This window comes from Nicotiana attenuata, chromosome 5 (assembly GCF_001879085.1).
Source record: "Nicotiana attenuata strain UT chromosome 5, NIATTr2, whole genome shotgun sequence".
Taxonomy (NCBI): Eukaryota; Viridiplantae; Streptophyta; class Magnoliopsida; order Solanales; family Solanaceae; genus Nicotiana; species Nicotiana attenuata.
The window spans coordinates 26,747,613-26,764,812 of NC_031993.1; the positions used below are offsets into that span (position 1 = coordinate 26,747,613).

General features: G+C 37.5%; 1 protein-coding gene across 1 annotated transcript; it reads right to left on the reverse strand.

The window, feature by feature from the left end:
- Nucleotides 2,318–16,015, reverse strand: LOC109225552 (kinesin-like protein KIN-13A). The gene is made up of 14 exons (XM_019390256.1): nucleotides 15,808–16,015; nucleotides 15,553–15,674; nucleotides 15,185–15,431; nucleotides 14,370–14,591; nucleotides 13,607–13,798; nucleotides 12,939–13,043; nucleotides 12,787–12,864; nucleotides 10,605–10,686; nucleotides 9,859–10,021; nucleotides 8,711–9,040; nucleotides 4,553–4,771; nucleotides 3,862–4,471; nucleotides 3,691–3,756; nucleotides 2,318–2,966 (listed from the first exon to the last, which is right to left on the reverse strand). Exons 3-14 carry the CDS (start codon nucleotides 15,365–15,367, stop codon nucleotides 2,784–2,786), a joined length of 2,433 nt encoding a protein of 810 aa, XP_019245801.1. The 5' UTR covers nucleotides 15,368–15,431; nucleotides 15,553–15,674; nucleotides 15,808–16,015; the 3' UTR covers nucleotides 2,318–2,783.

Here is a 17,200-nt window from a genome sequence, read left to right on the forward strand (position 1 = left end):
GTCATGGTGAAGTTTAACCCAAGACAGTTCAAGGCACTACGGGGCATGCATCAGAATTTGATTCGCAAGTATGAGGGGCCATTTAAGATCGTCGCCAAGGTAGGCAAGATCTCATAAAAGCTTGACATGCCATCGTATCTTAAGATCTACCATGTCTTCTGTGCCAGCATGCTTAAGCCATATCATGAAGATAAGGATGATCCGAGTAGGGGCCAATCAAGTCGAGCGCCAATAACTATCACCGCCTCACATGATTGGGAGATTGAGGCTATTATGGATTACCAGGCCAGGTGAAAACAAGGTCAAAAAGCCACCGCTATGTTCCTCGTCCATTGGAAAGGGCAATCACCGGAGGAGGCCACGTGGGAACGATATGAAGACTTGTGGCAATTCAAAGATAAGATCCGAGAGTTTATGCAGCAGCATTGCGCCGCGGTCGTTGCAATATTAGGTGGGGAGAGTGTGATGACCCGCCACATCATCATGCCACATAGGCGCCATTTGGTATATATTAATGCCATGTGGAAGCTTACATAAGAAGAAGGCTAGCATTTAAGAGAAGATTCTAGAGAAGTATGGACATTTCCTTAGGAAGAACCTAGATCCTTATGGATTTGCTAGGAAAGTCCTTGGAATCTTTTAGGCTTGTAGAGAATTCTAGAGAAAGCCCTTATCTTGTAAATATTAAGGACTTGTGTAACAATTAAGATTTACACACTAGCCCCTAGGAGACTAGTATATAAAGGGGCATTCATTTGTAATTCACCAAGCAAACAATTCAAGTTCTCTCTAATACAAAGCTTCCTTTAACAATTCTCTTGTGTTCTTTCTACCATTCTCTTAGAGATCTTGAGTGTAGTAAGGCTGACTTGGCATAGCAAGAACGTGGGCAAGTTGTGCGAGATCGTGAGCGAGTTGTCAAGTGCCACACGTGTACTTAGTTAAGAACTAAGGACGTGACAGGAGGGAGTAACTCATTTTCATCAACCTTACTGAAATAATGCTGACAACCCAATGATGAGGAGATTCTTTTCTTTCTTTTTTTTAAAAACATTTGTTTAAAAATGTTTTTTCGACAAACTAAACCTTTTATTTGAAGAATTATATAAGAATCTTATGAGTTAATTTTGGGACAGTTCACTCAAGTTGATAAAATTATCTAGTAAAATCACTTCTTTTTTTGGTTTCAATTCAATAAAGTCGTTTAACGGATGGTTTGTTTCTTATAAAAGTATAATAGCTGCCGGAATATGTGTTTCAGGTGCCAGATATATGGCTTGGCAGGTCATTTAAGATTAAAATAATTTCCTGCAATATAGGCAATTTTAATGAAGGCCCCTTTTCTGTATAACCTGCCCAAATTAAAATTTTTTTTGGGGGTATCTCAGAATTGCTGTAAATATTTGGTGTTTCAGGAACGTGCAATACACTTCTCACATAGAGGGGTAAAACTTAATAGAACATTAACCAAATCTCTCTTTCCATTATTACTCAATAGAGAGGTATATTTAGCTAGCGTTTGGTCATAGATTCTCAAATTTGTTTTGAAAATTTTGATTTAGATGAAGCTTGCTTTGATTTTTGAAGATGAAAAAGTGTTTGGACATAAGTTTCAAAACATATTTCACTTTAATTTTTTTTTTAAAAACCATGAAACATGACTTATGCCCAGAAGTTCTAACTATCACAAATACCGAACAGTACATTTATCAATAACATTCATTATATTACCGCATACCATAGTCCTGAACATAAATAAATTTGGTACAAAATTATCATTTCTATAATGAATTACATAACACACTATCAGATGACCGAGAAGGCGAATCAGCATTGTTACAAAATAATAAATGGTGGACACTTTTATAAATTACAAAAGTTTGGAGCAATTTTTAAAAAATGTAATAGTCATATTTTGGGCCAAAACCAGCTCTTGAGCTGGTTTTTGTGATTTGGGAATTTGCCAAAATGTAGATAAAATCTATGGCCAAACATGTTTGCTAAAATAATCCCAAATATATTTCAGCAAAATCTATGGCCAAACGGTCCTTGCTCTCAAGATCACTAACTTTTTATATTTGAAAATATCAAAGGGTATGCATATACTGGGTTTCTATCATATGTCTGGCCTGCATTTTCTATCTAAAACCAAAGAGCCAAAATCTAGTCATTCGAGTTCACTAGCGTTTCTGATATATAACAGCAAACGTGATGTTTTTTCAGTAGTGACGAGAATACAAATGGCTAATTCAGTAATGCCAATGTGCCAATCACGTGCACTCCAATGAGAGCTTTGTCGTCGGGGCTATGATTTAAGAAGAGAAATGTTAGCGCAAAATAAAAACAAAACAACTGTTTGATACAGAGTGAAATCATCGAATCAATCATATTGTTGCAAGAGAACATATAGTAAAAGTTCAGTTACAAAATACACATCTATCTTCCCAAAAACATATACTTTGGCGACATTGCACAACATGGAATTCGACAACACAGTAATAGATGTGGATCTCTGTCCACGTTTCAGCAAGTCCAAATCTGATCACGACAACACAACATTGCTTCTTAACTTGTTAATCAGCATGAATGTAAGTCTATAGTTCCTTTAGTTCAAGTTCATAGGACAACAACCACTGCTTTGTTTTCTGTACATCTGCACAATGTAACTTCACCTGATGGTTTGTGTGTCGGCAAGAGAGATTAAGCTATTCTCGAATATTTCGAAGGGACAGATTATACAAGGGAGAAAAAGAGACCACTTCAAATGCAACTAAATTGTTGCCTTAGCGTGGTACCCTCTTTCTACTCAGTATTTCCTGCTCTTTCAATCGATGCTGGAATCTGGAAAGGCGAGCCTGAAGGCTAACCAGGCTTGCTGCTTTTCGTGATAGCACATAGCTCAACTGCGATACATAATTGTCTATTAGACTTCCAGGCTGATCAACTTCTGCCAGCAGTTTCATTTCCTGGTAGAGAAATGGCAACATATGTTAATTATATAGCTTATGCTTTCCAGAAGATGGAGAAGGAGAGAATGCACTCTTCTTTCTTCCGGATCCAACCTTTCATTTGTATGTTGATAAGGTAGTCAGAGGACATAATAACAAGTTCACTACATATGGCTATTGCCTCGTAAAATAATCACCCTTAAAGATGGGACAAAATTTCAAAACTATAACATCTATTTTCACAATGCTGAAAGAAAATCATTTAGTTTGTCTCGAGCGAGAGCAAAGACAGAAATAGGTGACAAGTCCTGGATGAGCAAAGTAGCAACTAAGTTACAAAAATCCTACTACCCTCCTCTTCAAATCCAAACTTAAAAAGCCAAAAGTTATAAAACTGCCAGCAGATAGTATAGTTTTAAAGGGAGACAAATGGATAAAGATTAAAAAGAAAAAGAAAAAGCATAACTTTGTGCAGAAAACCAGTGTAAGACTTTTATAGTTTCACAAACAAAGCATCCGGACTCTTAGTGAGCGTAGTAGAGCATCCAAGGAAAATGCTAAGGAGATACTAGAATTAGGATAGAACTCAAGGAAGAGTGACTTGCAGTTAGGTTTTAGCAATTGTCATGCACGTTGTAGAAATGCAGGAACCTTCCCGGACACACCTATAAATATTCCTAATTTGCAGGGAGATAAAGTATTAAGAACTTTATTAGACTAGAATAACAATGATTTTGCTTACTTCACGAACAATGTCCATTGTATCTTCAATTTCTTTCCTGTGCGCAGCCATCAGGGCTTCTTCTTCCTTTACAACAAAAAGAGGAAAAGTACAAGTGTGAATGTAAGGTCATAACTGTTATTAGTAAGGATATCTCATGAGATAAGAAGTAAAAGGACATCGAAGTCTAACCTGCAGTAATTCATTGATATTCTCATCACAAGGGGGTGAACTAGGTTCATTTTGTCCTGACCCATTACTTCTTATATTAGGAATACTTGCGCTTTGCTGTTTATAACTTGTTGAGAATGACTCAGAGCTTGATACATCTTTTCTTGACCATTTTCCTGGCTTTTCAAGTTTCTCATCACGATAAACTTTCCTCCGAGGCGGAGACACTTTCTGCACCTTGTCCTCTGTATCAGTTGAGCTCTGCAAATTTGATGCCGAGATCATTCTCTGACCAGCTGGAACACCATAGCTATTCTTAACCTCAAACCTGTCCCTATCTATCCCACCAAAATTTGGCCCACCTTCCTCCTGACCATTGAAAGTATGATTTGAAGAAAATCTAGAGGTTTGTTTATCAAAATCATTTGTGGAATTGTATGATGTGCTTTCTTTCTCCATAACTCTCCTACTTGCTTCTGATACTTTAGATTCATGGGGTTGCTCATAAGCATTTTCTGCCTCAACAGAAGCAGCCAATGTAGTTGCTAAAGGAGGTTCCTTGATTGTAGGAGGTATTATGCTTGCACTCTGATCTTTTTTGGTGTTTCCGCCTTTGGATAAACTTTTAACCCTGTAAATACAATGTCAATAGGTTCATCCATATAATCAAACGGATAAAACATTCAATTTGTACAAAAAAGGCAAGAGCTACCTGTCAGCATATCTCAAGGTATTTAGTGTATGTTCACATGATCCAGCATTGGGAGAAATGCAGGAAATCATAACAGTTTTTGAGTTGCCAACAAAAGAGTCACGAAGCACTTCAGTGAGTTTGCTCCCACGGAACGGTATATGAAGCTGATCATTGTCAAGAGCACGAATACACTCTTTAAGAGCCAACAAGCTCTTGTTAATTTCTGCTCCCTCAATCCTAAACCAGACAAAAATGAAGATTTCAAAGTATTCTACTTCAACATATTGGCAGCAAAGGGCCATAAAAGTGCTTTTTTTTTTTTGGGTGGGGTGGGGCGGGGTAGGGTGGGGGTGGGGTGAGGTGGGGGGATAAGGAATAATCTGGACCTCAAGCATTTTATGCAACAAACAAGCTTCAAGTGTTACGGTTTCTAACTGGACAAAGTGAAAACTCAGTACATCTCTACAATAGAACTGAACGTACTTGACACAGTCAAGATCTTTTCCAGAGTTAAAGAAAACCATCCCTTGAGCATTAATACAGAATAGTAATATGAAACATACAACTAGGGGTGTGCATTCGAATCGGTTTATCGATAAATCAAATCGATTATTTGTTATCGGTTTATCGATTTATCGATTTCGATTTCGATTTCGAAATTTTCCTTATCGAGTTATCGATTTCGATTTTGTCCTCTTCGGTTATCGGTTTATCGATAAACCGATAAGATATACTAAAAAGACAAATATACCCTTATTCTATAATACCCTTTCCTTTACCCTAAGTCCCTAACCCTATTATTTTCTCTACCCTTATTCTTCGGTGCCGCTTTTACCGATTTGAGGTGTTTATACTTGAATGACTGTTCCCGTTTGCAAAGTCTACCAACTGAAATGGAAAAACTCAGAGCAACTAGAATTGCTTGACATTCGTCGTACTGGGATGATCTGCTTGTGCCATAAGATCTACTTGACAACACTGAGATGCCTGCGGATTTCAGTTTATAGCCTTGAAAGCAACATAAACAGTTCGACAGAAAATGGGAACCTTTCCCAACAAGAGCCGTTGAAATTCTTCTCCAAAGAATTTTTTGAACTTCAATTTCTTGAGGAATTGACCATCCATATATATCCCAATACACCAAACTGAAGATCGATTATGGAGCAAATTAAAAAGCAGATGAAGTGCACAAACATTTGATCGTCAGATGGGAACTTGAGGGGTCATATTTTTACTAACACTCTTGATGAACCTTCAAATAATGTGGTCGAAAATGGTTCTCGCCCCGACGAGTACACAGTAAGTGGAAGTCAATCCAATGGCCAGGTAACAATTTCGTTTGACGTTCTGTTTTTTTTTTCTACTTTCCGTGGAATCCCGCAAATTTTCTTATTGGTGTAATCGATAACCGAATTGATAAGCCCCAAAAAATCGATAAATCGAAATCTAAAAAATCGAAACCTTATTGAAACGATAACGATAAGCATATGTACAAATCGATAATCGATAAGTAATTATCGATAAGGGTCAAAATCGAATCGATAAATCGAATGCACACCCCTACATACAACTGTCTTGAACTTCATCCAAAAAAAAGCCATACAACTGTGCTGATCACCGTAGCCTTTTCTCCTTACCGGAGAATCAATCAATACCATCGGAACTCCAGCTTGGCCTATGTTCAGTGTGGTGGTTCGACATATAACTTTATNTGTCACACAGTTGTGACACACTTATTAGGCTATATTTCAAGCCATCTATCAGGTAGACATTCTCTATGGAATGAGAATCTGTTTTGCCTACCTTTCCAACCCCAATGATCTCACCTTTCTTTCCATTACCAAAGGAGACATTACCTCCCTTTAGGTCCTCAAGTGAAAGGAACTGGTCCTTGTCCCCAATCATATGTTTTGAGCAGCCACTGTCCATATACCATATTTGGCTCCTCCCTTTCACTTGAACCTCTTGTTCATCATCTGATTCTCCGATGGCCATTAGTGCTTGCTCCTCCTCAGCTTCATCTTCTGAGTCTTCATCTGAGGTTTCTCCCAAGCAGCAACCATAGCCTTGGTTGAACCTTTGTTTTTCTTTGGTTGAACCTGTTCCTTCTTCCTGTTCCTTCGTTCAGCTCTTTCTTTCTTCCACTCAATTTCCCATTGAGGGCAGTTTTTGATCATGTGGTCAGTCTTACCACACTTGTAGCATCCCTCATTGGTCTGTTTCTCCGAAGCTCTTCTTTTATTGAAGTTTGTACCTCTTGAAGAACACTTTCCTCTCATCAGGTACTTCTTGAAATCCCTAGTGATCATAGCCACTTCATCATCTTCCAAATCTGCACCTTCAGCAATTCTGAGAGCCAAGCTTCTCTCCTTTTTGGAGGGTATCCATCTTCATGGTTTGTCTCCTCATTTCATAGGCAATTAAGTTTCCATTCAGTTCATCCAATCTAAGGGTAGCAATATTCTTGGATTCCTGAATGGCAGTGATCTTGCTTTCCCGTGTGACTGGCAGAACTCTTGTCAGAATCTTCTCAACCTTGTCTTCTTCAAGAATAACCCTTCCAAGAGACTTAAGTTCATTTGTCAATGTGGTGAACCTTGTATACATCTCTTGGATGGTTTCCCCTTCCTTCATGATGAATTTCGCATATTGAGAATACAGTAGTGTCGCTCTGGACCTCTTCACTTGAAGTGTTCCTTCATGAGCCACTTGCAAAGTGTCCCAGATTTCCTTAGTAGTGGTGCAACTTTGAATCCTGTTGTACTCGTCTGGTCCTAATCCACACACAGGCCATTTTTTGGCCTTGGCATTCTTTTCCCATTTCTTCAAATCTTCAACAGTGCAGTCAGCTCTTGTCTTTGGCACATAAACTCCTTCAGCATTCTTCTTGTGGTTGCTAGGGGACCATCAGTGACTATGTCCCAGAGTTCATAGTCTTCCCCTATGATGTGATCTCTCATCCTGTTCTTCCACCAAGAATAGAACTGACCATTGAAAAGTGGAGGCCTAGCACTGGATTGCCCTTCCCAATTTGCAGGTGGAGCACTCATGTTGATCTTCTCCTAAGGTGTTAGCCTCTTCAAGGATAACCTGCTCTGATACTAATAGATGTTCTTAGACGTCAATACCACACAAGAGGGGGGAGGGGTGATTTGTGTGGTACCTAATTTTCGCACTAGAAGAACCTGGTTCTTCTAGATGTACTTACTAAGACTGTTTGCGGAATTAAGAGTGCATAAAATAAAGAACACAGAGATTTTTTCGTGAAAAACACCTGGCTCAAAAGGTGAAAAAACCACGTCCTACTACTCAGTAGGATTTTCCCAAACTTTCACTAAAATCACTGAGCCAAAACAGCATTTACAAAACTCTTTGTAAACCTAAGGATTAAACTCTGATCCTAGTGTGGCACACAGCCTCAACTGCTGCGACACTTTCAAGTTAACTCTAACTTGAATACTCAAAGTACCTAATACAATTGCTTCTATGAAAGCTGAAAGGTACAATATTAAAACACCTACTACAATTGAACTAGATTAAAAGAAAGACACAATGGAATTGGTTCTTCTATCTTGTCCAAGTAGCTTCAGGAATGCACACTTGAATCTCACGTAAATTGCTTGCAAAAAGCCTTGCTATTTTGCTCTTCAATTTAGTTTCACTTCTGCGCTTGTGCAATCTAGGGGTGTGCATTCGAATCGGTTTATCGATAAATCGAATCGATTATTTGTTATCAAAATCGAAATCGAAAAAATCGAAACCTTATTGAAACGATAACGATAAGCATATGTACAAATCGATAATCGATAAGTAATTATCGATAAGGGTCAAAATCGAATCGATAAATCGAATGCACACCCCTACATACAACTGTCTTGAACTTCATCCAAAAAAAAGCCATACAACTGTGCTGATCACCGTAGCCTTTTCTCCTTACCGGAGAATCAATCAATACCATCGGAACTCCAGCTTGGCCTATGTTCAGTGTGGTGGTTCGACATATAACTTTATGAAATAGATTTCTTTCCCTTTATTTTTGATAAGTCAAACTTTTCGAAAACAGATGCAATGAAACGGACTAGTTCAACCTCTAAAGAAAAAAATAGAATGAAGAAGTCCAAAGAGTTCCAGGAAAGGAATATACAAGAGCAGCCAGATGCATTCATAAGAAGGTACCTTGTCTGTCTGTCATTATCAGTTGTGTCCGCCCCCCTCTCACTACCAGCAAGGTCAATAAAAGAAATCTTTCCGACGACTTTCCCACCCTTGGATTCATTTCCATCATTATTTCGCCTAGAGTCCTTTACTTCATTGTGTTTCTTGATGACAAGTTGTAATATCGCGTGTGATCTTGATGATTCCTCATTTGCACCAGTGGAACCTGTACTTCTTGCAGCACTTCCCCTCTCAATATACTCTTTCACAACCTGCACATCCGAAACTTCAAATTCCTGGAGCCCAACGATGCAAACCTGCTGACGCCCATCTTCTCTCATACAAAGTTTCCTACATAAGAGCGCAAAGGAACAAATGATAAGAAAATGACAAAATATACATGTTTCAAACATGAAGCTCCATATTGGTGAAACAAACTATAAGAAAGGTTTGACAATGATTTATTCTTCAATATGTTGGACAACCAAGACACCTGAAAATGACATTGAAGTGCTGGCAAGGGCAGATAGTGGAAAAGAGATGAAGACATAATTGGAAGATCACACCTTTATGCTTATTGTGGACTGTTTGGGTAGAGAGGAACCTTATAACTTTTGAAGCAAAAAAGAAGACACTGCTTTTTATCATGAAATCAATGAGGATACTTTAAGTCTTCAAGTGTCTTCCTCTCTATTTATTATTATTTATTTATTTTGATAACGTGGTGTCCGGGCCAGCTTGCGCGCACCTCGACTAATTCCACGGGATACATGCCACCTCCCACCAGTAACCGGTACCAAGTAACAGGTACCAGGTGACTATCCACCAAGGCTTGGATAGATGGGAAGAAATCACCTAGTGTTTTTTGCCTTCGCTGGAATTTGAACCTGAGACCTCATGGTTCTCACCCACTTCATTGACCACTAGGCCACACCCTTAGGTGCTTCCTCTCTATTTTTTATCTTCATCTTTAGTGGGAAATTATCTATAAGATCAGATACCACCAAAGGATGAATGTTGGAGACCCATTCAGAGGTTCTAGATTAACCATTCTAATTTTTGTGTTATGCAGGGTATAACCTACTTGAAAAGGGAAAAAAATTACGCACTTAAAACTCTATTGACATTCAAAGGAGAGAGAGATTTTCAATGCAGGTAAGGATACTAACTTTCTATCACTGAGAAGATCGAACAGTTTCCCGCCATATATTTCAAAAAAGCTGAGCCACAACTTGAACTTCTGATTACGATAAATTGGCTGATACAACAATCTGACAAGATCATCTGCAGCTCTGAGAGGCAATGGTTGCATCGTGTATGTCTTACCACTACCTGAACCATCAATAAGGGAAGGAAAAAGGAAAAAACATCAATTCTATGATAACTGATCGAGGAGCTGCCCACAATAGCAATGCCCAAATGCAAACAAACTAGTAGTGATAAGAGGCATAAACTTAAAAGCAATGACACTGAGAAATTCATATGATTGGCTTGAAGTAAAACATGTATCTCTCATGAACATGCGAGAAAGAGGTCAAGAAGAATATGGAGTACAACACTTTCATAACTTGAAACATCTAAAAGCAGAAATATGAAGGATGAGATGTGGCAAACCATTCCATCAACTCCAGAAGAAAAGGTATCCAAGAAAAATTAGAATAATCTAATCTCCACTCGATCAAATATGTTGTTTATAAGCATGCTGGTCAAACAAGTCTGGATCCCAAACAATCTCTATATTCCTAGTCGTAAAAGTCACAAATTTAAAGGGCCATTTCAGAAACATGCGCACTTCAACCTGAAAGCAAGGAACTGGCAACTCGAAAAACCGGATAACTCAAATTTAGACATATTTTTTCTAGATGCATCTCTTTTACCGACAAAATAAATCAAGCTTGTGGAAAATATAGCAAACCTGTCTGGCCATAAGCAAAACATGTTGCTTTTGTGCGCTGAAAGATGGTAGGAATAATTGGTTCCACGGTAGCACGATAAACCTGCAAAATGCATGAGGAAAGATAACGTTTAAGCCGAAAACTTGACATAAGCAAGTAAAACCACATAAACAAAAGTCGAACCAAGCACTTATGCGCAGTAATTAGTGTTTGACCAAGCTTTTAAAAAGTGCTTCAAAGTGTATTTTCTTGAAAAGTACTTTTGAGGAGAAGCTACTTTTTTCAGCTTCTCAAAAACAAACTTCGGCTTCTACTCAAAAGCACTTTTTTCCTTCTAAAAGCTTGGCCAAACACCTAAACTTTGGAAAAAAATATTTTTGGCCAAGAAAAGCTTGGCCAAAACAGGCTATAAATCTCAAATCCCAAGACTTGGATAGGTTATATAAATCCTCTATATCCGTTACGTTCTATTCAAGCATGTTCATTCCGATTCTAGTAAATAATTTCTTTCATAAAGCAAATTAGGGGTTCCTAAGAACTAAAGGTTCTCTAAATTAGGGGTGTTCAAAACCGAACCGAAACCGAAGCTTAATGGCTTATTGGTATCGGGTTAACGGTCTAACGGACGGGAACGGATTGAAATTTTTTTATTAACGGCTTATCGGTTTGGGGCGCGGATTATTCATTTTCTTAACGGATAATCCGTTAACCCGTTAAGAATATATATTATTTTTATCCATATATATATTAATAATCAAAAGCCGTTCTTCCACTTCCAGTACTCTATCTCTATTCTCTATTACTAATTTACTATTAGACAAATTTTAATTACTTGCTTCGCGCATTCTTTTCAATCCTATCAAACCAAAAATAATTTCCTTGATTGCTTCACGTACTCTTACCATCTCCAGTAGGTGCAGTGGAAGTACCAAAACATAACAAACAAGAGATAGTATAACGAGTAGAATCTGTTGTTAAATTGAGTTTACCACATACATTTGCAGGTTTGCTTGCATGTAAAAGAAAACGTCAGGCCGCACACATTTTGGCAGGTGTTCTTGGATTGTTTAGACATTATAGCGACATCTAAAGAAAATTGGAGCAGTTATAAAACAACAGTAAGAAATCCCATTCTTTGACCAACATCAGCATACATTTGAAGCACAGCGAAGCAAATTTTGGACCCTCGCTAAATTTGGTAAATTGCGTCATGAGCAATATAGATTGAATTAGGCCGATAAACCGCCCGATAACCGTCCGATTAGAGCTAAACCGATACCAACCCGCCCGATATCTTATTGGGTGGCTAGCGGATTAATACATCTAAAAGCCGATAACCGATAAGACAAACCGTTAAGAGTAAATAACCGCTCAATCCGCCCGATAAGCAGCCCTACTCTAAATCTCACACTTACCCAATACTGACATACAAACATCAAACCAAATTAGACCAAATAACCTATAAAGACCTAATGTAAGTACCAAAAGAAAACAATTAAGATTTAATTCCAACAAGTTGGTACTGCCTATATGATCCTTTTCTTTCATTATGGTATGTTCTTAGCTACAACCATACTGATTCTGAGAGATTATAGGTCTTTAAAACAACTTCTATCCATATAATTTTGGGTCTACATTATTCCTTTTAGCACCTTCAATAATCGTAGTGTTGCTCCTATTGACTGATGCACTTGGAGGTCCACATAGGACATGACTAAACCATATCCAGCAACCCTCTTTCATTTTATCCTCTATGTGGGTTATTTACTATCAGTCTAGCGTGATTATTTCAAATCTTGTCCAATCTTGTATGAAGGCACACCATCTTAAGATCTGCATTATTATGTCACAAATGTTGTGGATATGTTCCGCCTTAGAGGCCCAACATTCACTCTCAAATAACATTACCAATCTCATGACCATTTTTCTAGGTATCTCATTATAGCATAGAAAGCGCTCTCCCATTTTTCACCATCATATTTTACTTCTATGTATTACATCTTCATCTACCATGCCATTCCTTTTGAAAGATTAATCCTATATATCGAAATTGCCTACATTTAGGCAACATAGTAAATCACCAATTAGGGTTAGGGGGGGGGGGGGATTGAAGGTAGTCCAATCTTTTTCCATTTTGTTGTTTGGACAAACATAAAAATCAGTATCTTTGTGATTAGCGTCTATTCAAGTGACAAGTAATACCTCATCATTTGTTATGTGCTCGTCTAGAATAGCATCAAAACAGAACTCATGCTTCTCAACATAAGCAGTCAAGTCCACCTTCAATAGTGAAACAAACCTTAGTTAGTCTCAGACATAAGTTGATGCATAAATCAGAACAATGAATTCCAAACCTTTAGTTTGGGTTCATGGACAGTAAGACAAGCATTGTCTGTTACAGTGACGATATCATCCTCCTTCCGAGCAATTTCTTTCTTGTTTAGAGGTCTTTTCCGCACCTGGTCAAACATCATGATCACTCTTAGAAATTATAGATGGGAAGTAACTCGAATCATCGACTGAACCGCCATATGACACACATAGAAAGGGATTAAAACAGAAGATGAAACAACAACAATAACTACGCCTCAGTCCCAAACAAGTTGGGGTCAGCTATATGAATCCTCACTAACCATGTTACTCCATATAAACTCATCTCAGGCTAATTTATACAAAAGAAAAAGAAAAATAAAGTACTAGAAGTTCTTTATATTTTCTACTGACATACGACGTATAAATCTCAAAGGCTAAACAACTCCTACAAAAGCAGGAGTTCTACATATAAGCATAACTATGACAAATCAGTTTCTTTTATACCTCTCAGGAGACAGAAAAAAATGTCATTTTATTTCTAATAGAACCACAAATATTTCCAAAGCTACTGCTTACAAGTACGGCAATCGAAATGATTTCAAACGTTCCCCCTTACAGAGAATAACAAGGGTTTTCACAGCCTCAACGGTGTTTCATTACCATAGTTTACATGTGTCCATGATTGATGGTTCAAGCACAAGTGACATACCACTACTTTAATCTTTGCCACATTGTTTTCTCTTGCGTTGCTTTCCTTTTCAATTATGGGCAATCCATCTGCAATATCAGCTTCTGGTTGTGCTTTTTGTTGCCAATGGGTTGGGGCATCAAAGTTACTATCAAATGCTCCATTCACCGCAGGCACGAAAGGTGATTGCTCAAATGGTTCTGAAGTTACATGCTATCAAAAAATAAAGCAACAGTTATTGAACAGCAATTGCCCTCTAGACAACAAGTAAACAGCAAGTATGGTTTTCACTCTTCACATAAAAAGGATTCCAACCCCATAGCTATTCTATCAATATGTGAAGACACTTCCAACTTCAAACTTCAATAGGGCATTTTTTGACAAAAAATCTCTTATCTTTGACTTCAAAATAGTCTACTGTTAAAAAGGAACCCAAATAATTAGGATTCTTGTGCCATCTGAACGTAGTAATCCGACGAGGATACAAGATAGCTCCTCCACTATTGGATAACCTTCCCGAGAATGGACAAAAAGACTCCAAATAGAGCACAACTATGTTCTCTAAACGAAAAAAAAAGTCTCAGTACACTTCCTTTCTTGTCTCGTTACTCCTTTTCTTTTTACTGGAGGGTGGGGATGGAGCGTAATTGGTGGCAGAAAGGGGGTCAGCTATAGGATTCCTAGTCCAACCAATGTTCCCAGCAAAAGAATGTATACTCAAACAGGAGCAGTGGACTGCAGAACTATGTGCTAAATATCATGCCTCCAAATAATATTTCCATACCTCAGATAAGAGCTCTGTGTCATCCATAGAATGCAGATCCAGAAGCCCAGCACCAAAGTCTCCTCTGAACTCAGGAGAGTAGAAACCATCTGATGCTCCGATCCCTCCTGAACTTTCAGCAGTAGGAGTATATGGCTCGGATGCAGATTCGCCGTTAAAGTTGAGGTTTCTCATTAATTTGAAAAGCCTCTGTTTCTCTTCCATAGACTGAGCTCCATATCCCTTCAAACAACATCCCAAGCTTCAATTATTGAAAAACTCAATACGGCAACATCTAAACAAGACCAAGAATGCCAAAATAAACACATATGACCCAGAACCATAAGAAAGAGAGAGGGTGAAAATCAGACAAAATGATCAATATTTATTTGTAGAGCCTTTAGACACTACATCAGACAGAACCTCGGAACAATTCAATTTTAACTAATGTAGCAATTATGCTATCGACTGTTGCAGTGCCTTGTGCTCAAACTAGTTCTGATCAGCTATATGAAACCTCCAAATACCTTATGTTATATTCAGGATCATTTTATTCCAATACTCATTCTATCCCAATTTGAGTGATGTTATTTGACTGAACACGAAGCTTAAGAAAGAAAGAAAGATTTTTGAAACTTGTGATCTAAAACAAGTCATAGATATTTAAGTGGCTATAAATCATCTCATCAAGGGTAAAATGAGAAGTTTCAAGTCAAATTGTTTCTAAATACAGAAATGTATCACTCTTTTGGAATAAAATAAAAAGAGAAGAGTATCACATAAATTGGAACATAGGGGGATTAACTAACTTGTCAAGGCAATTATGGGAATATTACCTGCATAATTAGGAGTCGGTGATCCACACCGGTAGAGCCTGCCATTGGGGAGGCCAGATGCTGCAAGCCCGCAGACTGAAGCCATCGCGCCATGACAGCATCTCCTGCATCAGCAGCGGGGCTGGCATTGCCCTGCTGCTGATCATACAGACCAGCAGTAGCCGCCCCGTTGCTCTGCTGCATCTGGCCACCCACGTGGCGCTGTGATCTGCGTTGCGGCGCCAATTTCACGATCTGTTATTATACACTTCAACAACAACATCCAAATAACTCCCAACATCAAAATATAGCAATATCACTAATACCGATCCCAAAAAACACACACACAAAATGAAGAAAACATTATAGATCGTAACTGAAGAACTTACAGGGAGGTGTAAAGTCGAAATCGAAGCAGCACATTTACGTGCTTAACACGTTAACAAAACGACTGCGTTTTGAATCGATAAATGCGATTACTTGAATTATAATGCACCGCTTCAAATTTGTCCTAATACACAATGCATGTAAAAATTGCATAAATCCATTGAAAAAAATTGAAATTAACACGTACAATAGTCAAAATTTGCAGAATTTCACACATACACATACAGTAGATATTTATGATTAGGAAAATGCCATACCTGATTAAGATTAAGAAAGTGAATCTGGCGATCTGAATAACTGAATTGTATAAGGATAGATCTGAGAGCGATAAGAGCAAAAAAGGAAACCCTAAATTTGTTTGTTGGAGTCAATTCAATGTGGAGAATTCATGGAATTGTTGCTTGGAAGCAATGATAATGGAGAGAGAGAGAATGCCTTTTATCATGAGCTAATTCATTTTCTAAATTTCATGACTCAGAAATTACATATATCTTTTTTTTTTTTAATTTTTAAATGTATCTGTGTAGTAGTACTTTTTTTTTTTTTTTTTTTTTTTTTTTTTTGCTGTTGTGGTTATTTTTCTTCTTCTTCTTTGGGTAATTGTATTTTCGTTCCTTTAGTTATTACGTAGTAAATTCGTATTTCAATCATCGTGATATTTGAAAAAAATAATATTTAACATTCTATTAGCATAAACACATTCTTTTGGTCCCTCTACGTAAAAACGTAACTATGTTTAGAATATTTTACAATTATATTATCTAAAATTAGAAACTTAGTACTCCCTCTGTGCACTTTTAACTATTAAGTATCCTAAAAATAAATTTTCATTTTAACTTGTCATTTTTTGCATATCAAGAGAAAAATAAATTTTTTTTTCTGTTTTGCCCTTAGCATTAATTTCTCCTTCTAATCATTTTCTAAATTCATTAAGACTAGACATCAATTAATATGGGTATTATGGTTAATTATGCACTTTCTTTATTATTTTTTAAGGGGTGTGCAAAGTCAATGTGGACAAGCAAAAGTAAACGAAAGAGTATAACTAAGTGTAGTTACAAAGTTAAGTAGTTGTTGTGTTATTTTTTAGGGAGTTCATAAGTTGAAAGATCAAAAGCGAATAGTTACCTAAGGTAACTTACCTAGATTGTTGATGCCAATTGCAAAATGTTGCATTTTTCATATAAAAAGTTTTTCTTTTAATATAGTTGACAGAAAATAGGAAAAGACAACATAAAATTAGATTGACAATGCCTAAATTGAGATTAAATAAAAATAGGCGTAATGGCTTCCTGACCACTTAAACTTGTAAGGATTTTGAAAGTCGATACACAAATTTTGGACTTTCCCATTTGAACACTCAAACTCGTGAAGCCCTTAACTAATAAACACATTTGACCCTTGACCCTACGCGCATGTATTACACATTCACAGACGTGTCCATCCAGTCAGCAAATGACCAATGGGATTGTTACACGTCAAGGGCGCGAAAACAAACCCCATAGCTGTGCTGGAATAAATTTATTAATTTCTAATTTTTCTTCTATTTCCCTTATTTTCTTTCACCATAGCTGTGCAACTTTTACCTAACTCAAGGTACCAAAATGACCCAGCAAACCAAATTAACTACGAAGAGGGCCACAAATAATT